The sequence below is a fragment of the Panthera leo genome, chromosome E3 (assembly GCF_018350215.1).
Source record: "Panthera leo isolate Ple1 chromosome E3, P.leo_Ple1_pat1.1, whole genome shotgun sequence".
NCBI classification, from domain to species: Eukaryota; Metazoa; Chordata; class Mammalia; order Carnivora; family Felidae; genus Panthera; species Panthera leo.
The window spans coordinates 39580603-39600772 of NC_056694.1; the positions used below are offsets into that span (position 1 = coordinate 39580603).

Here is a 20170-nt window from a genome sequence, read left to right on the forward strand (position 1 = left end):
GGGGAGGGGGCGGGGCCTCCTACAGGGTCGTGATTGGTCCTCTGGGGGGCGGGGCCTCGACCCGGATCCGGGCAGTGATTGGGCCTTGGGAGGAGGGGCGGGCCCCGGGAGCCCGCTGGGGGGCAGTCGGCCAGTGGCCTCGGATCTGTCCGAGGAAGCGGTTGCCCCGCAGTACTGCCGGCGCCATGTCGTTCTGCAGCTTCTTTGGGGGCGAGGTTTTCCAGAACCACTTTGAGCCAGGTCTGTTCTGTGACCTCCTGGGAGGGCAGCGGGGAGGGGGCGCGTAGTAGAGTGGGCGTCGCTGCTCTCGGGCGGTGGTGGAACCCTTGAGCCCCGGGAAGGGCGGACCCCACCGGGGGCGAATGTGATCGCGCGGGGAGAAGCGCCTGTGAGTAAAGGGGACCGCGGAGTAGGGGGGGTCTGGGGAGCCTGAAAAGTAGGGGTTCCTGAGGGGGAGAGGCGACATTAGAGGGAGGGCGTCGCTGACCTCGAGGAGTGCGTGAGCAAGGCCGTTTCTGGGAGGAATCCTTGGGGTCAGGGTACAGGGAGGGGGTGACGCCGGTGGGGGGGGATCCGGATTGGGAACTGGACTTCAGAGGGACACGATCGAGTATCTTGTCCTAGGGCATCCCCCTGATGATACCCCTGCCTTTTCCCCTCCCGGGTTCCTGGGATCCGCAAGGTAAGCTGGCAAGCACAGAGCGTTCCCTTCGGACCCAACGTGTCTTCCCGGGTGCCTCCGCCCATCTGCCCAGGGCCCTGGGGTTCGGTAACCAGGAGAGCCGCTGGGCAACCAAGTGCCAGTGAAGTTTGACCAGACAGCTGGAGTGGGGGTGGGGGTGTTTGGGACGTGGACAACCATCCCTCCAGGTCCCAGGCTTTGAGAGGCCCTGGGGTGTCCCCTTCTGGGCCGTGCTGTCTGGTAATGGCCTAATTTGGTAAAAACGTGCCCCACAGGCAAGACTAGGGCAGTGCACTGCCTCGGTGGGAACCTTTGGGTGTCAGCCCTCTAGGAGGCTGGGCGGTGACACTGGACATCTGTGGATGTCAGCTGTGGCACAGGACTCTCTAGGCAAAGCCCTCCACCGAGGCCCTCTGGCAGGAGGCCCCCAGTTGTCCTCAGGGGGCTCTGCCAGGCAGGAAGCTCCACTTCCACAGCAGCTGGGCATCCCCCTCTTGCTACCTTCTCCAGTGGCTGGCAAAGGCTGTGTAATTCATGGACTCTGGGAAAGGCTGTCCTCAGGCTGGGCACTGGGTGCGTGGTTCCCCTGTGGGGGGCCCCAAGCAGTTACCTGTTCCGCAGGTCGGTTTTGCAGCCTTTTTTTTCCCCCTCAAAGTGATCTTTTGGGGCTGGGTTAAAACCTGTTCTCTTCCCTGGGCTTCTGTCTTCCTGGGCCCTGCCCCCCCCCCCCCCCCCCCTCTGGCCTGGAGACCTGTTTGGTGGGACCATTGTCTTCCCTCACAGAGAGCAGGCCGGTGGCTGGGTGTCCAGCTCAAGGCCTCCCTGGCATCAGGAATGGCCACTTGGGAAGGGAGGTGGGCTGGGGCCTGCTGGGGTGGGAGTGCTGTCTCCTCATCATACTGTCTGGGCTCCTTCCTGACTGCACACCCTCGAGCTGTGTTTTGCATCACTCAGGCACTGCAGCTCTAAAACGGAAAGGTCCTCTTACAAAACAAAACTGAAAAAGGGGCTCCTGGCTGGCTCAGTTGGTGGAGCATTGGCCCTTTAGGCTTGTGAGTTCAAGCCCCACATTGGGCATGGAGCCTACTTGAAAAAAAAAAAAAAAAAAGCAACCACAAAACTAAGCTAAACTGGAGGGTCTACATCACAGGACTGTGTATAAAGTTCAATGAGATAAGTGTGGGAAGTGGCTCTTCGTGGCACATGCTAAGGACCACTGAACGTGAGCTCAGTGGTGTGTTCCAGGCCTGGGAGTGGCAGGTGTCAGCGTGGATAGAATGTGCAGCCCACCCTGCAGACGGACGGTGCTGTGTTCTCGCCCCGAGGATTTGGGCACTCACCCCAGAGAGGCTGGAGCCAATGTGTCTGCCTTTGTCTTCCCTTCTGCCCCCAGGTGTCTATGTGTGTGCCAAGTGTGGCTACGAGCTCTTCTCCAGCCGCTCAAAGTATGCACACTCGTCCCCGTGGCCGGCCTTCACTGAGACCATTCATGCTGATAGTGTGGCCAAGCGTCCGGAGCACAATTCGCCTAAAGCCTTAAAGGTGGGTGGCCGCCCCAGGGGGTGGGGAGGGGTGTTGGCCAGGGAGAGCCCGAGGTGGCTGCTCCTTCTCTGCTTCCCCTACAGCTCTCGGGGCTTAGAGTCTGTCTGTGCCGGTCTTCTGGCCTCTGCCAACCTACCTGGGGAGCCTGGGGTCCTGATGGAGACGGGGAAACAGGACTGCTTTCCTGTGCGGGCTCCGGGATGGAGGGCGACCTCTCCTGCCCACAGTTACTTTGGGAAATGGGTGGGGGGAGGACACCATCTCTGCCAGTGGCAGGGGGGCCATTGCTGCAGTTGTTTTGTGGTCTTTCCAGGTGTCCTGTGGCAGGTGTGGCAATGGGCTGGGACATGAGTTCCTGAACGATGGCCCCAAGCCGGGACAGTCCCGCTTCTGAATATTTAGCAGCTCGCTGAAGTTCATCCCGAGAGGTGAGCAGCTGGACACAGGCCTGTTGTACATTTCAGAGGCCCGGGGGTGGGGGACACACGGTTCTTGTCCACTCGCAGTGACGAAGCATCGGGACACCAAAGCACCCTGCCCAGGAGCTGCCCAGGGCCACCCCAAAAAGGTGGCTTCAGGGCAAGGACAAGGGCAGATGTCCTGATGGGTCACGTGTGCCCCAAAAAGGGGCATCTAAGGGTGGATGTGGTGAAGGGTTTTCTGTGGGGGCCTGGACCTTCCCAGAGATTAGAGGGGGAGGCAAGGCCAGGCGGACGCTGAGGGCTGGGCTGTGTGGCCACGGCCTTGCTCCTCAGCCTCTCTGAGCTGGCCTCCTGCTCTGCGTAGTGGGTGTGATCGCAGAGCCTCCTTCACGGGCTGTTTGAGGACAGCCGCGTTGATGTGATGCACCTGGGGCCTGGCACACGGTAAGCGCTCCCGTGTGTCCTCCTGTTGGCAGGTCTTCCTTTTTTTTTTTTTTTTTTTAGTGTTTAATTATTTTTGAGAGAGAGAGACACGCACACACAGCGTGTGAGCAGGGGAGGGGCAGAGAGAGAGGGAGACACAGAATCCAAAGCAGCTCCAGGCTCCGAGCTGACGGCACAGAGCCCGACGCGGGGCTCGAACTCACGGACCGCGAGATCACGACCTGAGCCGAGGTCGGAGGCTCAACTGACTGAGCCGCCCCAGCAGTGTTCTTATAACAGATTTCTCCACCCTCTGAAGGTGGAGTGTCCCTACAAAACCTTCCATGAGCCAGAAGCGTGTGCAGAGAGGAGTGCCTCCCAGTTCCCGGAAGTTCGCCTTGTGCCACTTCCTTGTTAGTAAAGCCCTTGTGCATCGGTAGCTGTTTTCAGTAACTGACAGAAATCCAGAGGAGTTTCACTTATGATACCTTATCGCTTACGATTAAACCCGTTGCCTCATTCACGTAGATAACGCCTGTGTAACGCACGTGAAGCGTAAAAGCAAAGGGGCTCACGTCTTGGGAACGAGGGCCCCGGTGCTGGGGTTTGTTCGGCAGCCGTCTCTCCTCTGGGTTTTTATCTGGGCGCAGCGTCGCCTCTGGGGCCTGGCCCTCTTGCTCGCACAGGTTCTCACAAGTCAGCACGTCTGTCTGCACCGCCGGCCCCTCTGGACTCCTGCCCACACTTGGTAGCTCCAATCCCAGCTCCCCACTTGCCGCCAGCAGGGCCGTGGCCAGTCCCTAATCTCAGTTTGGTCCTCTGTAAAATGGGCTTGCTAACATCACATGCTGGCTGCTGTCCTGAGGGAGTGAGGCTAGGCGAGAGGGTCCGTAGGGCCGGCGATGGTAAGGTGTGACGTGATTTTGTCCTTTTGTAGTTACTGACCTTTGTCCCGTGGAGGAAGGAGAGACTGGGCTCTCCTGGAGGTGTCGGGGAACAAAATGGGGCACACAGGCTCCCCCAAGCCGGGCGCCCAGGTGCTCCCAGCTGCCCTGCTCTGCAGGCTGGAGCGGGGCGCCTAGCTCGGGGAATGGTGTTTGGAGCATAATTTAGCAGTGATTTGTGTTTCTCTCCGTCCGTCCTTCTAGGCAAAGGAACTGCCTCTCAGGAGCCGTAGGCGGGCAGCACATACTTACTCTAGCCGGACACTGTGCTGTGGCCCCTCTCCGGCCGTCCAACCTCGGAATTGGAACCCCAGACATCCAGACGGGGCGGGGAGGGGGGCTGGCTGAAGCATCAGGATCTCGGCTCTGCACAGCTTCTCCTGAAGGCACTGCTCTGGCAGGATGGCCCATGCCCTGCTGCCCGGGGTGGGCCCGGAGGGCTCCGCTCACGTGGGAGTCTCAGGGAGGTGGGCTGGAAGCCTAGCGGGTCTCTGCATGACGGTACAACCCCACCTTCTCTTCTCCACAGCCCCCTGCCCCCTCCCCGTCTGTCTGGACTCACCCCCGGGGGACCCGATTCTGAGCCTGGCTCTGGCCCTCGCCGAAGCTCATTCCCATCTCCCCCAGGCTGGGCCGTGAGGCAGGGTGCGGAGGGAGGCAGCCCTCGCCGGCTGCTCCGGCCCTGGTCACTACATGATTCACTCTGGTCAAAGCCTTCCAGGCAGCCAGAGTGGTGATGATCTGTGACGGCTGGCGGGGCAGGCCGGGGGGCCAGACTTCTGGTCTCCCAGTTACGAGAGGAGAGATCCTGAACCCGGTTTCACCACCTTGCCTCACTCGGGCTTAGGAAAGTGGCTGTTGCTCCATTTCCTGGATTGTGCAAGGCCGGGGCCCACAGCCCACACCTTCCCGGGAAGCAGCGACTGTGCCTTCCTGTACCTGCTCTGAAGCCCTTGCTGTCCGGGAAGGTGGGTGATGCCGAAGCCCCCTCCCGTCTTAACTCCTGTCTCAAGTAATCAGGAGATCAGTAAACAAACGGAACACGGGCTCGCTGTCTGCGTTCACACCAGGGATGCGGGGACACGGCGCTTCACTTGTTCCACAAATATTTATGGAGTGGTGCTGCCTGCTGCTGGGGAGGCGGCGGTAAGACAGACAGACAGACAGACAGACAGACAGATGGGCCTCCCTCCGGGCCTTCCCCTGTGTTTGGGGAGACAGGAAGTTCACATCAGATGATGATCAGGGCTGTGAATATGTACCCCAGAGGAAGGACGCTCGATTGTGTGTGTGGTGGGGGGGGGGGGGCGATAACCCTCCGGTTATTCCCCAGTTCCAAATGCATAATTGGAGCAGACGTACTCAGCAGCTGGGAGCATCCCCACGTTGCGAGGATTGGAGCCTGCAGGTGTGAGGACAAAAGGGCAAAGGTGGTGGATGAGGGATGAGGTTAGAATGGCTGGCGGGGTGGGCGGCGGGAAGGACGGCCAGTGATACTGCTGGTCTGTCTGGTCTGCTCATTCCTTGGGAATGGGACTCCGCCCCTTCCCTGATCCCCAGCCACAGGCTAGGGGTCCCTGCTCTGGCGGTGGCGGGGTGGGGGGGGGTCACTGGCCTGTGCAGGTGCTGCGGGCTCACTGTGTGACCTTGGGCAGAGCACTTAACCTTCCTCTGTGGAGCCCAGCCTGTCTCCTGGGTGGGGCTGTGGCGGGGGGTGTCACAGCTGTGCGGGTTCTGAGTGTGTGTCACCCTGTGGGGTTAGATCTCTCAGACACCAGCTTGGTCACTGGGTCGTCTGTGCAGAGGGAGTTGTGCAATGGGAGGGGTCAGCGCTGACAAAAAGCACCAGGGAGGACCATGCTGAAGAACCCCATTCGGGAGAGTGGCAGCCTCCTTCTCTAGAAAACATCTCCGTCTCTGCCCTGCTGGGGGGCCAGTACTGACTGCACCTGCTACAAAACTGCCTCCTGGGACTGCACAGGGTGTGCCCTTCACCCCACGACTTCAGTCCCATCTCTGCCGGACTTCTCCCTGCATGGACCCCTCTGTGTCCCTGGTTGGGGCTGTCCCAGTCACCTGGGATCATCATCGGCCCTGGGGCACTGCCTAGCACAGCCTGTGACCCATACACTCGGAGGCTAGCAGCCAGTCTTGGCCAAGGGCAAGCCCACGGTAGGTGAGCAGTGACTGAATGCTCAGTGTGTTTCTACAGGCAACATCACCCTGGTGGGGCAGGGCAGGAACAGGAGGCTTGGAGACGCGGGAGACTTGCCTCAGGCCTCAGGTTCTCTCTGCCCACACTGTCTCTTTCCTCTTTTCTATGCCCCAAATGAGGAACAGTGGCCCTGGGAACATGATGACCATCTTTTGAGCACAGTCTGAAAGCAGCAAGCATGTGTTGAAGGGGCCTAGCAGTGGGGAGGCAGCTAGCTGAGTGGTCAGAGGGAATCTCCAGGCCCAGGGCTAGGGCGGACCTCGGGCTTTGCTTACCTCTCCTGGCACCCCTGGCTCAGCAGGTGCCTGAGTAAACTTGGCCTAGGACCAGGCTGGCCTCCTTCTGCAAATTGGGCGGATGTGTCCAGGACATGCCCCTGGGGCTGCCTCTCGGGGGCCAGATCTCCAGCAGGACAGGCTGGAGGGCCTGCTGGAGCCTGGGTGAGGCTGGTAGGGACGCTGTGAGGGACAGTACCTGACTGCCTGCACTCCACGGGCCCCATACAGGTTCACTGGGGGTGGGAAGGGCTGGAAGCAGGGTCCTTGGAGGGGTGGAGGAAGAAGGGTGGTCCCCTTTCATCAGGAGCCTGGAAAAGGATGGCTATGGGCGGGGCCTGTCTGCCAGGGGCTGGGGTGGGAGTGAGTTGTCTCTTGTGGAAACATAGATCCCCCCACCTCCTTCTTCTTGCTGGGTTACACCATAACCTTTGGCCTGCAGCCCTACTTCCTCCTGAGAAACAAAAGACTTTCTGAGAACCCAGCTCCCTCCCTCCCCCTCCAACGCCCCCTCCCTTGCCAAGTGGACCCTTGCAGACAAGTGTTCTGTTCAGGGGCAGACCGCTCCCCATGCTCTGTCAACACCACTCAACAGCCGCCGGTAGGCCCGTGCACGCGGGGGCACCCAGGGCAAGGGAGGAAGTGGTATGTGTCTGGGATCCCGCTGATCCCCTGTAGGGGCCCGCGGCCCTGCTCAGGAGACGCTGGCAGGGTGCGTGAGTGACCCAACCGTGCTTCGGACTTGTGCTCACTCACGGCTTTCGTTTTCTCTGGGTGACAAGTGCCAGGGAGAGCCGTGACCTTGGTGGGGGTGCGGCCGATTCGTAGGTCCCAGGAACCCTGTGACTCCGTGCACGAATGTGGGCTGGTCAGGCAAGTGGGAGGGGGCGCCCAGAGAGGACGGTGGAGGTCACCGCCAAGCCAGCGTCCGGGTCCCCACCCTCATACGAGGTCCTGGTAGGGGACGTAACGCGATGAACCCCTTCGGAGGCCACCAGTTAGCGAGCGGCGCAGGGACTGTGTGCAGCACCCACGGGCAGGGGGCGAGCTCGCTCCGCGCTGCGCGTGCGCCAGGGCCGGTCTGAGAGGCCCTGCAGTTCCCCGAGGCGCCGCCAGGGGCGCAGCAGCGGCACCTCCGACGGCGAGGGCTGATCCAGCCCCCTCCAGGGACCCCGTGACCCAGCGGTGCTCAGTGGTGAGCGCCGGCGTCCTCCAGCCCGCTCGGCCACGCCGGCCCAGCCTGCCAGTACCCGGAACACAGGTAACTGAGGCCTCCTGGCGTCCGACGGTGCGAGGGCCGGCGGTGTAGGGGCCCCATTTGGTAGGCTTCGCGAAAGTGACCTGTTGCTCCCAGCCCCTTCTCCAGGGCAGCCCCGCGGGACCCCCCTGCTCCCGATGCCCCTGCCTCTTCAGCCTGCGGCCCTTCAGCGTCCTCAAGTTGCTCCTGCTGCCATCCTGGCCCACCTGGGGCACGAGGTTCTGAGGGCACCACCTTCTCGCGTCTGTGCCCACTTCTCTCCGCAATGGTGACAGCTCCTAGCTAGCCTCCCCCAACGCGTGTGATCTCCGCAAAAAAAAAAAAAAAAAAAAAAGACCAGAAACTTCCCTCTGTGGTTCCCGCAGGCTCTGCTGGCTCTGGTCCCACAGATCCCGTGTCCCCAGCCACCTTTCCACTCTGTGAATGAGAGTAGTGTTATTTACCGCAGCTCCCGGGCTCCTGTTAACCGCACCCCTTGCACGCAGACCCTCGCACCTAGGCCCCTAGGCCAGCCAGACTCCACTCTGAAACATGCCCCCGTGTTCCCGCCCTCTATACTTTGCTGTTCCTTCTTTCTCACCCCCTCCCCATGTGCCGGAATCCTTCTAGAAGCCTCTCCCAGTGGCTCTGCCCAGTGGCTCTCTCCTGCCCCCACGCTGCGGGGGCCCCGGGCTGGTCTCCTATATGTGTGCACAGACCGGGTCCCCGCGGTCCCCGCTTACAGGCCTCAGCTCACCCCAGGTCAGAGAGCTCCTTCAAGTCAGTGTCCACGGTGCGCTCATCGTGTTCCCTCCCCCACGCTGAGCCCCATGGGAGAGTGCACGGAGAAGCGGCCGAGGAGTGTATGTCACATCGCACTGCCTTCTGCTCACTCTGTAGGGGTGAGCGAGCCAAGCCGCACATCTGTGTGAGCGTGTCTGCGGTCTGGGAGATGCAGGGACCCCGGGACCACCTGTCACCTTACCCCGGCCCTAGGGTTCTGCTTACAGCAGCTCAGGGGCAGGAAGCACAGAGAAGACGGGGGGGGGGGGTGGGGGGGGGTGGGGGGGGGTGGGGGGGGTGGGGGGGGTGGGGGGGTGGGGTCGGGGGTGGGTGGGAGGAAGGACTAAGGGTTACCTGCAGATAGGCTCCCTCCACCCCTACCCCTCACTGCCCCCCAAGGCCTGTATGCGGGCATAATTTGTTCCTCGTAAAATCACAGAGATTATCCATGCTTCAGAACCTGGGGGAACAGGAGCCCACAGGAGCCAGGGCCCTCGGTGCCCTGCACCCCCACTGTGCAGCCTGCCTGCTGCCCTGGGCTGCCCCCTCCACCTCTGACTCCGGTGGCTTTTTGTTCCCTTAGTCTAGACACTGGGTTTTTGCTGGGCCCCCATCTCTGAGCCGGGAACTCCTGGTGTGTGTCTGGAAGTAGGGGGGCGGAGGGCAGAGAGGCTGGAGTCAGGGGGAGACAGCAATGGCTGGTAAAGGTGACATGGGCAGAGTCACTGTTCTCTGAAGAGGAGGTGGAGGTCAATCTTCAAGGTCCTCTAGCGGGAGCAGGAAAGCCTGCGGCTTAGGGAGGGGGCAGATGGGAAAGGGGAGGAGTTTGAGGCACCGGTCCCAAGATGCTCTGCCCTGGCATCTGGGTTCTGACTCTCCCTTGAAGGCCAAGTGCAACAAGCCCGGCTGTCTGTCCAGCCAACTGTGGTGATGGGGTGCTTCCCCTGGAAATGAGGGGTTGGGGGGGGCGGCTGTCTGTGGGCGTCCTGTCCACTGGCCAGGCTGGACTTGCTTCCGGGTAGCGCGTGGGGAGATGCAGGCTGGGGACCGGTGGGCGAGCCTCTGAACCCCCAATCGTGCACACACATACACCCCACAAGCCCGGAGGGTCCTGTGCGTCTGCGGAGCTTGGGGTTCCTTAGCCTGCGTCAGATTCCTGGCTTCCAATGGAAGGTGCTCACAGCCACCTTCTGGCCCACGGGGGGCCCCCCGCCAGGGCACAGTGCCCTGCTGTGGGGCCATTAGATGATGCCCAGCCCTCCCCATGCGGCTGGGGGGCTTCTAGGTCCAGAGGCCTAGCTCGGGGCTGTGAAGCTGGAGGTCGTGGGGATGGTGTGGGGGCAGAAACAGCCTTGTTTCCTTTTCTTTCTTTCTTTCTTTTTTTTTAATGTTTATTTATTTTGAGAGGGAGCGAGAGCGAGAGCCCAAGCAGGGGAGGGGCGGAGCGAAATAGAGACCGAGAATCTCACGCAGGTTAAGGGAACAGAGACAGAGAATCTCCCGGTCAACGGAGCCTTTTCATGTGTCCCTCCGGACCCTGGGAATCTTGTCTGCCCTGGCAAACCCTTCTGTGCCACGTTGCCCCAGGCGGAGCTGGTCACCAGGAACACGGCCCTGGGTTCTGGCCAGCCAGGCCCCCGAAAGTCTTTCCTCTCCAGTCTCGTCCAAGAAGGATGAATAGGGAGTACGCTGTCCCATGCCCACTGCCACCTCACCACAAAGAGCTTAGGAGCTCGACACCCAGAGGGATGGGGCCAGTGTCCGCGTTGTTTGATAAAGTAGGAAAGTGAGGTTCAGAGAGACTTGACGCCTTACCTGCCAAGGTCACCTGCTAGGAAGGGGCAGGGGCTCCTGCCCCACCTCGTTGCCTACCAGGGTGAACTGGGAACAGTGGAGCCCGGGGGTGGGTGGGCTCGGTGGGTAGACATCTCTGAGGGGTCCCTCTCCAGGAGAAAACCGCATCCTCTCTGTGCGCAGGCAAATCTGGCATCTGAAGCGGAACAACCCCACACAAATCAAGGACAGCTGGGCCTGCCCTCGGCCGCAGCCCCCTCCTCTCTGCCCCCCTCGCAGGCTCCAGGACCCCCGCAGACTGCGGGAGTCGGGCGAGGGGGTAAGGGTGTGGTTCTAGCGAAGGGAGTTCTGGAAGCCCCGCATGTGTGAAATCTCCCCCAGCTGTCCCCCGTGGAGGGAGGGACCGCACGGTGTTAGGGATCACTTTCCAGAGTGGGGCAGCTGCTGACGCACCCTGCTTGTGGGGGCCCACGCTGGGGGTGCCCGCCCTGGGGAGGGGACAGTCTGCGAAAGAGGAAGAGAGGAGCCCGGGGGCGGGGCGCACACATAGACTCCGTCACTCACACACTCTCTCACTCACAGCCAGGCCACTCAGTCACTCGACAGACATTCATGAGTGCTCACCGTGGTCAAGACTGACCCCGTCCCTTCCCTTGCCGCGCTCACGGGGAGGTGGAGACAGATGGGGACCAAAATCACCCACCAAGGGAGTAATTACAGTCAGTGGAGGGGACTCAGATATAGCTGGGCAGCTGGGTCATGGGTCTGTGAGGCCAGGCTGGGCCTTCCTCTTGCCATGACCTCGCTCCCCAGGCCTCTTCCCTGGACTCGCCCCTGTGTCCCCCTCTGCTCTGACCTTCCCTGTCGTCTCCTCCAGGGACGGTGTTTACTAGCAGGCCACAGCTCGGGCCACTCTTCCCCAGTGCTGCCTCCTCCCAGCCAGCGAGCACACCAGACCTGACTACCTCAATGTCTGATGGTTGGCCTAAGGAGGATGGACAGACGGACCTCTGCCTGGCCATCCTGCCTGGGCAGGGGGTCCAGTCTGGGCAAGGGGGGATTGAGCCACGTTGGACCCTGAAGGCCAAGGGGCCCTCTCGGGAGATCCAGCTGGCAGAGAAGCTGGCTGATGCATTTCTTCTTCGCAGTGGAGGTGAGACCGGACAGGGCGGGAGGTGAGTGAGCCTCTCAGGGTGCAGGGACAGCTACAGGACTGGTGCTCCCATGGCCTGGTTTCTTTCGACTCACTTCCTGCCATGTGGCTCAGAGCGGGGGATCCACTGTGTCTAGACCACACAGAGAGGTGCCAGTGGAGAGCTGGGGCTGGACCCTGATGGCAAGGTAGGGCGGAGGCAGATCGGAGGGGCCACTCCGACATCCTGGGCAGGAGGGAAGGCAGCAACCCCCATGTGTGAGGAGGCTTGCCTGACCATCACTTCCTCCAGAAAGCCTTCCCTGACCTCTTCCTCCATTCACATCCTTCCACTAGCCGGCCATTGTCAAGTGCCTATTTGGTGCCAGTCTCTGTTAGGTGCTAGGGACCCCCCGGTGAGCAAATGTCCCAAGGCTGCCTTCCTGGTGTCCCCAGATTTGCCCCCACCTGTCACTTGATGGATGGTGGCTGGAGGGAGGGGCTCAGCTAGGAAATTATCCTTGTCCCCGGACTCCATTCCCCAGCCCCCAGCATGTCCTGCTGTCGTTGATAAGTTGCTTCTGGAAAATCCTCAAGCAGGTGTGTGTGTGTCAGGGGTTGGGGGGCTGAGGAAAAGCCATTCTCAGTAGGAGGAACAGCATGAGCCAAGGCTGGGAGGAGGAAGCCACTCTCCCTGTGGCTTCCAGGGGCCGCCAGGGTCGAATGCTGGAATCGAGCCCTGAGAGGGGCCTGCTGAGACTGAGTGGGTGCTCCAGGTGGAGCAGGGCCCCACCCAGGACAGGTCTAAGGAGAACCAGTCTGTCTGGAACAGATCCCCTTTTAAGCTAGACCAGAAGAAGAACTTCCTGTGACCCTGTGTGTATCAACATGCACCCCAGACAGTACTGTGCCAACGACCCGCCTACAGGGCTCCTGGCTGAGTCTTGTCCTGACAAGCAGGTGCGGCCTGTGTCTGGGATCCGGGCTGGGGCCCTGATCAGCGGCCTTCATGCCACTGGCTCTGCAGAGCCCCCTTAGTTCAGGGCTGCCTCTAGGTGGGAGACCTGGAAATGCCTGTGGGTCACAGAGGCCCCTGGCCTTTGGAGAGGCCCCAGGTTTCTGGGACTTGCCCAGATGCCATTGGTCCCAGGAACAAGCAGAACCCAGGGCAGTGGCCTCTGAGCAGCTAGTGAGAGGTCGGCCTCTCCTAGGAGCCCATGCCCATGGGGCACCAAGCTTCAGTGAGGAAGCCCTGGGCAGAGACATAGAGACGACACCGTTCCTTTTCCGTCTCTCCCTGGGACTGTTGCTCCCGGAGCCCTTTCCTTCTCTGCTTTCCTTGTGCTGTGTGGGGGGTTCAGTGAACCCGGGGCTGCATAAACTCCCCACAGAGTGTCCAGCGCCCAGCAGGTCCCGTAACTGTGAGTGGCCCCTGGCCCCTGAATGTCACTGCACCTCAGCAGGAGCTCCTAAGATAGAACCCGGGCTCCTCCTTCCGGTCTCCCGTCCCACCTCTCCAGAATCTTCTCATCTACAAGAGCCACGTTGCCAGCATTAGAAATGGGTCCCTGACATCCCAGGGCAACGCCAGGTGGACTGGGCTGCAGAGACAGACGGTGTGACATGGTAGAAAGGGTCAGGACACAGATCTGAATGGGGCCTTGGGACAGACGCCTGTCCTCCCTGAGCCTGCTTCCCAGGACCCTAAAATGGTAATCGTATTGGACAACCGTCTCCGGCCGCCAGGGTTGGGACCCTGATGAATGGCAAGCCAACTGTCAGGAAAGCGCGCCCCATTCTCCCCTCAGACTTCCCTCAACATTCCCGGGAACGCCTGGGCGCAGTAGGGCCCGGGTCCACACTCACCCGCGCACCTGCTGCTACGCCCTTGTCCGGAGGGACTGGGATCCGCCTTCTAAGAGCCGGTCCTTCATCTCAGTCCTGTCACTGCCCTGAGACCCGACCCGTCGCCGCAGCATCCAGGAGCGCAATGGTGATGACCCCGAAGCCTCGCAGGCTGGAGCCCAGGTCTCCAAGAGGGCGCGACAGGTAACCTCTGCGGCTCCAAATCACGCCTCAGCCTCGGCGGGCGCCTGCGAGTCCCGGGCCCGGGAGTGGTCCAGGGGGCGGGGCCTCCGGGCTGGGCGGGGCCTCCGGGTCCCGCCCCGCGGCGGCTTCGAGCCTGCCGAGTGGCGGGGCGCAGAGCAGAAGCCCGGCGCGGGCTGGCTGAGCGCGGCACGGGCCGGGATGCGCTCGCTCCTGTAGCCCGCGTTCCACCGTCTGGGCGCAGCACCACCCCATGGCAGGTAGCGGCGGCCTGGGCGGCGGGGCCGGGGGCGGCCAGGGCGCGGGGGCCGGGCAGGGGGCCGCGCTGCGGGGGCCGCGTGCGCCGCTGCTTCTCGCCGCGCTGGTGCTCGGCGCCTACTGTCTCTGCGCCCTCCCCGGCCGCTGCCCGCCGGCCGCCCGCGCCCCGGTGCCGGCGCCGGCTCCCGCTGAGCCGCTCCGTGCCGTCGGCCCCCGGGGGGCGCCGGGCCTGCCTGTGGCCAGCGGCCCGGGACGCCGGCGCTTCCCGCAGGCGCTCATCGTGGGCGTGAAGAAGGGCGGCACGCGCGCCCTGCTGGAGTTCCTGCGGCTGCACCCCGACGTCCGCGCGCTCGGCTCTGAGCCCCACTTCTTCGACAGGTGCTACGAGCGCGGCCTCGCCTGGTACCGGTGAGCGCCCTGGCGGGTGCCTTCCAACAACAGGGGGACGCGCCCCTGGGGGTCTCACTGGGGGCGCGGGGGGGGGGGCAGGTGTCCGGAATCCGGGCTGAGACCAGCCTGGTTGTGTGTGTGTGTGTGTGTGGGGGCGAAGCTTGACCCCGCGGACGCGGGCCCCCCAGCATTGGGTTTTACGGAAAGGAGGAGCGGTCACTGGCTGGGGGCTCCCAGAAACTTTGAAACTCCAGGGGAAACCCTGGTTCAGGGCTGCTGAGGGGTCCCTGCAAGAGTGGCGGGGAGGAGTTTCAATCCTACACCAGTAGTTTGAAGCTAGTGGGGTTTGAGGGGCATAAGAAATGCTTTATGCTTGTCCGCGCTTCCCCACTGGATCACCCTGGGAGAGCATGTCTGACCTCCGGCCAATCACCCCAAGAGTTTTCCCTGTAGCCTTCTAGAGAGCGTCTGTTTCCTCCCCCAGAACCCCAGTCCCGAGAAGAGGAGTCCTTCTCTGTGGTCCTGGGGGTCCGGAGAGAGTCATGGCTTTACTTAGGAGGAAGGGGTGGGGATTGGGGCCCCAGCCTCGCTCAAGGGGCTCTGTAGCTGTCCCGCTGCCTGTCTGGCTGGCCTTGGGGTGCTGTGGTAGAATGTGGGGGAGCACCCCCACTCTGGCCCCCGCTGAGGCAGCGAGCATGAGGCCCTGCCCTCTGCCTCCTTCGACCGTGCACAAGCCTGCCTGTCCCTTCCTGCGGGGAAGCGAGGGCTTACAGATGGAGAGTGAGTCACCCCACTCCCCGCAGCTTTCACCTCATCCCCAAACTATGGGGTAGAGAGGACCCAGCGCAAGGTCACCTGGTGAATTAATGGGGAGTGGGGGGTGGCAGGACCCGGGCTTTTGACTTTCAGATGTACCAGTTTCCTCTTCCCAGATACCAACCCCCCACCACCCCTTCCCCTTTGTTATCTTTGCATTTTGCATTGAAACCACTCACGGGTTTGGAGGGGCCCCATTGAGAACGGGGGTCCCAGTTCCTGAGCTCTGAAGGATTACTGCTGTCGAGGGTCTTAGGGAAGCCAGATGGTGAGGGAAAAGTGAGTCTATCCTTGGACCCAGTTGGCTGAATCCCCCAGCATGCCTGGTGCTCAGGGAGAGACGCTACCCCACTCTGACGGTGCTGCAGCATCCAAAAGCATCCCTAATCCCGGGATGCTGTTGATGCTGTTGCCCTGCAGAGGGAGAGGAAGAGGAGGAGGAGAGAAGGAGGGGGAGGAGGAGGGAAGGAGGGGAGGGGACAGGAAGGAGGGTGGAGGACACACTGTTAGCTATAGCAGACTTCAGAGCCCATCACTGACCCCATGAGCTGTAACTACAAGGAGCTGTGGGGAGGCACCGGGCTGGACTAAGGAGGGGCTGCTGCAGAGGCTGGTCTCAAAGAGCCTGGGGTCCGGGGGGGCTGTGCAGGCCCTCCCTGGGTGCATGCTCCCGCTCTGGAGAGGACGAGGCATCTGAGAGGCAGGGGGCAGATTCTCAGCTCTGGGTAGGGAGCTCCTGGGACACTGGGGTGCCCGGCGTGGGGCCCGGGGGATTCCGGAGCATGTATGGTGGAGAAGAGACTTTGTCCTTCCTCCTTTTTAGAGCCACCTCCCCTGGGGGGAGGGGCGGATACAGAGGAGGCAGAGGGTCAGGTTCCAGTGGCCTCCAGGAACCCAGAGTTGTCAGGGCTGGCGAGCACTGACCCCTCTGGCCAATGCAGGCTGGCTGAGCTTCTGAGGTACGTGTGTCCAAGTGCCCTCAAAAGGGCTGTGGCTGTGTAGTGACATGTGTGGAGGTGGGCTCGGTATTCCCCCCGGTGGCCCTGTGCCTCTGGACCTGTCTGTCCTTTCAACCGGCTGTGAGGATGCACTGAGCCTCTGAAAATGCCCACCCGCCTCAGTTTCCCCCACTGCAAAGAGGTCGGCCAGCCCCTGGGCGTGGTCTGGCCGTGTTATCTGCTCTCGGGACCCTGATTTTGACCTCCAGCGAGCGCAGAGCCCTGTTCTGGGTGGGGAGTCGGGGCAGTGTGTAGAGAAGGAGCAGCTAGTGCCCCGAGTTGAATTTTTGGGAACCCCCCCCCTCCCCCCTTGCTCACGGGGCTGTGACCAATCTCATTCCGGGCAGTGACTTTGGTCCTTCCCATGGACTGGGCAGGTAGGACCTGCTCAAAGTTGATTTGGGCCCAACCGTCCCCTCTCCTTGGGCTCTAGGAAGTTCATCTCTCAGGCTCCTGAGGGTCCTCTATCTTGGGGACTGCGACCTTCAAGGGCGCCCAAACTCAGCATTTGTTCCTTTATTCACTCACTCTGTTTGGCAGGTGCTGAAGTCACACAAACCCTTCCAAGTCTCAGTTCAGGGAGGAGTGCCCTATCTAGGGGCAAGTGGGGGCTATACTTTGACCACAGTGTTTTGGAAAAGCGAGAGGAGAGGGGGAGGGGTGCAGGGGTGGGGGACACCCCCCCCCCTCGGTCCTGGGGCCCAAGCAGGAGCAGTGAAGGAGGGGTGTGAGTATGTGGGGGGAGGGACCCCGGCTTCTGTGGGACTTATCTGTCCCTGCTCACCCGGAGACAGAGACCCCCGTGGCAGGGCACTCAATGCCCCCATGCCCCCAGCACTGCAGGGTTCCACCTGGAACTGGAACTGGTTTCTGCTGGGTCCCAGGCAGGCTGGATGGGGCCCAGGAGAGGTGTGGGACACGGAGCGAGGCCCAGACAGAGGAGGGAGAGTCGCCCAGGGCTGGATTGAAGCCGCAGGGAAATGCAGACCAGATGAGCTGTGGGGGTGGTGCGCGTGTGTGTGTGTGTGTGTGTGTGTGGGGGGGGGGTGTCCATAGAACAGCTTGTCAGATGTTTGCTGTGTGGGGGTCAGTATCTTGCTCCTCGTATCCTCCTCGGTCTCTGCCACCCCACAAAAGCCCCCATCCCTACCCTACTCCGAGCTCTGGCTAGGCCTGGGGAGAGTAATTGATCCCAAAGATCTTGGAGCTCAAAGCCAGTTTGCGGCAGGAGTGGGCCAGTAAAGTCTGCACCGCCCACCCCCCCCATCTCCACCCCTCCCCGTGGCGGTCTGGAGGCGCGGCTCTGCTTCTGCTCCTCTAACTTCCTTGGGGAGAAAGGTGCTGATGTCAAAGCTGGGTGGGGGGAGTTCCCTGAGCCATCGGGGTGGGTTCCTTCCCTGAGAAGGACAATGAAAGGAGGGGTGGTGACTTCTGATGCTGTGTGGCACTGCGTCTCTTTGTGGGTGTCAGCAGTGAGGCCCAGTGCAGGGACACCCACCCCTCATTATGAGTTCCCTCTCATGGAAAGGGACCCCTGTTGCCGTGGGCCTCAGCCCTTGGCGTTGTCACCACCCGAGGTCTCCTTGAACTTGTCCCTTTGAACGGGGAGGACCGGGGTCTGCTCCTCCCTGGGTTCCCAGCTGCAGGAGGCAGGCCGCGAGGTGCAGGGGCTCTGGCAGCGGCAGGTGCAGGGCAGGGCTGCGGACTAACGTCCACCCTGGTACTTCCTGCTTCCTCTCGGAGCCTCGGTGTGCCTGCCTATGAAATGGGGCAGTGAGCAGCTCACAGAGATGGGAGAAGCAGACTTGTCCCCATGACCTCCCAGACCAGCTCTGCCCAGGGCCTTGTTCTGAGCGAGTGGGGAGGCTCCCATAGCTAGCAGCCCATTCAGCCCACCGGACCCCCCTGGGCCCCCGAGGTGGAGTCAGGGAGCCGGTGGCATGTCCCGGACTCACACGTGCGCACCCCCCATCCCACCACCAGCACCCTCCAAGCTAAGCGCCCCGGCTCGTGGGTCTGTGCACCTGTGTGCCCACCTGTCCTGGGTGTTTTGGGGTTTTGAGCAGGAAGAAGAGACTCCCAGGGGCTTGAGACCCTGGAACCTGCAACCTGAACCCCACCTTCCTGGCTGGGGCCAGTCGTGGGGGGGCTGTCAGAGGGGCAGGAGGACGGGAGGCAGGGCTAGCTGGGCGGAGGCCTCCCCTCCCTCTGCCTCTCACAGATCCCGGGAGCCTCTGCCTCTGTTGACCTAGTTCCCAGCCCTCCTCGGAGCTGTTTGCTCAGCTGGCCAGGCTGCGCCCTGCCCACCGCACACTGTGCTACCTGGCTGGCAGGCGTGGCTGTGGGGCACTGGTTCAGGATGGGCTTCCCCAGGCTTGGCGTGGTCAGGGCCCGACTCCCCAGAACCTTGGGATGGGGTCCGTGCTCCCTTCCCCTGGTCAGCTGCAGCCTTGCACGTTGGGGTCCAAGCCAGGTCTGGGAGGCCCAGGCGGCTGGGGTCTTGGGACGGGTCCTCAACCACCGCTAGTGGCTTTTGGTATTCTGGTCCATTCTGATGTGTGTGGCCCAGGTCAGCAGGGCTGTCATCAGAGGTGGGAGAAGGCTGTGCAGGGGAGGGAACGAGAGGGGATACTTGTCAACAATTAATGGCCTAATTTAAGGGATGCCATCAGCCCCTTGCTGTGTGTGTGACGGGAGGTAATTACGGGGCAGGGGCCTGCGGGGGGGGCGGGGGGGCTGGTTCAGCCATGTGGGCAGCAGGTCCAGGCCGCTGGCCTCACGAGGACGGGGTCTGGCGTGGGCACGGTCCGGCTCTGGGAGGGAGGTGGGTAGCCTGGCAGGACAGGCCCCTCGGTGCACCGCCTCACAGCCTATATCTGGCCACCCAAGCACCTAGGGTGGGTGGGTCTGGTGGGGAAGGCTTGCCTGCCCTGGAGGCTTCCTGGAGGAAGGGGAGGTCAGCCCTGGCTCCCTGGGGGGTCAGTCCCCACCCTCACCTCCCTCTGCTCCCACCCGCCCCACAGGAGCCTGATGCCACGCACCCTGGACGGGCAGATCACCCTGGAGAAGACCCCTAGCTACTTCGTGACTCGGGAGGCCCCCGGCCGCATCCACGGCATGTCCCCGGACACGAAGCTGATCGTGGTGGTGCGGAATCCTGTGACACGGGCCATCTCCGACTATGCCCAGACGCTCTCCAAGACCCCGGGCCTGCCCAGTTTCCGTGCCCTGGCCTTCCGCCACGGCCTGGGCCCCGTGGACACGGCCTGGAGCGCCGTACGCATCGGCCTGTACGCCCAGCACCTGACCAACTGGCTGCGGCTCTTTCCCCTGTCCCGCTTCCTATTCGTCAGCGGGGAGCGCCTGGTCAGCGACCCGGCCGGGGAGGTGGGCCGCGTGCAGGACTTCCTGGGCCTCAAACGCGTGGTCACGGACAAGCACTTCTACTTCAACGCCACCAAGGGCTTCCCCTGCCTCAAGAAGGCCCAGGGGGGCAGCCGCCCCCGCTGCCTGGGCAAATCCAAGGGCCGGCCCCACCCACGCGTGCCCGAGGCTGTGGTCCGGCGCCTGCGGGACTTCTACCGGCCCTTCAACCGCAGGTTTTACCAGATGACCGGCCAGGACTTTGGCTGGGACTGAGGAGGACGGGCCAGCCCGTGCCCGGCCCGGGGACCCTCGCTCACCTTAATTTATGCCGGCCGCCGGGCCGTGGAGCCTGCAGACAGATGATGGGTAGGGAAAAGTATTTAAGGAATAAAGCCTGGGTCTGTGTTCTTCCACATAATCTGGAAGGTGGCCAGACGGGGGCTGGAGGTGCCACCGCCCAGGGAAACGCTAACCATACCACCTGTCTCTACAGGGCACTGTTCGTATGCCCAGAGTGGTCCAAAACCCAATCCGTAGACATCCCTTGGGGTGGGCAGTGAGCTTGGCCACATGTCACACAGGAGCAACTGAGGCTCAGAGAGGTTTAGGGCCTGCCCAGTGACGCACAGCTCAGACTCCGGAGGCCCTCCTGTCCGCCCTGGGATGCTGAGCTATGCTGGAATGTTGTCCCCGTGCGGCAGATGAGGAAACCGAGGCTCCAGGTTGCCCACGTGAGGGCTGGGGGGGGATGAAAGTTGGATCTGGCCAACTCAGGGCTGCAGCCATGACTGCGGCTGATTTCGTGTCTTAGTGCCCATTGGATGCTCCCTCCTGGGAATCTGGTGAG

At 62.4% G+C, this 20170-nt stretch overlaps 2 protein-coding genes across 3 annotated transcripts; both read left to right on the forward strand.

The window, feature by feature from the left end:
- The first annotated feature begins 110 nt into the window (after window positions 1-110).
- On the forward strand, window positions 111-19044 carry MSRB1 (methionine sulfoxide reductase B1). Of its 2 annotated transcripts, none has more exons than XM_042921862.1 (4): window positions 111-240; window positions 2076-2224; window positions 2538-2652; window positions 18981-19044. In XM_042921862.1, the coding sequence occupies exons 1-4, from the start codon at window positions 186-188 to the stop codon at window positions 18986-18988; spliced, it is 327 nt and encodes a 108-aa protein (XP_042777796.1). In that variant the 5' UTR covers window positions 111-185; the 3' UTR covers window positions 18989-19044. The 2 variants fall into 2 exon arrangements, with proteins under 2 accessions (XP_042777796.1, XP_042777795.1); XM_042921861.1 differs by lacking the exon at window positions 18981-19044 and adding an exon at window positions 4218-5059 and having other exon boundaries at window positions 113-240.
- Window positions 13749-19778, forward strand: HS3ST6 (heparan sulfate-glucosamine 3-sulfotransferase 6). The gene is made up of 2 exons (XM_042921859.1): window positions 13749-14161; window positions 18981-19778. The coding sequence occupies exons 1-2, from the start codon at window positions 13749-13751 to the stop codon at window positions 19594-19596; spliced, it is 1029 nt and encodes a 342-aa protein (XP_042777793.1). The 3' UTR covers window positions 19597-19778.
- The last annotated feature ends 392 nt before the right edge of the window (window positions 19779-20170 follow it).

What these genes read in the sequence shown, in the direction of transcription:
- HS3ST6 (XM_042921859.1), top strand. Translation starts at nt 13,749, where the DNA reads ATGGCAGGTAGCGGCGGCCTGGGCGGCGGGGCCGGGGGCGGCCAGGGC. An exon ending in CGCGGCCTCGCCTGGTACCG is followed by an intron (nt 14,162 to 18,980) that starts GTGAGCGCCCTG and finishes CCCGCCCCACAG; the next exon opens with GAGCCTGATGCCACGCACCC.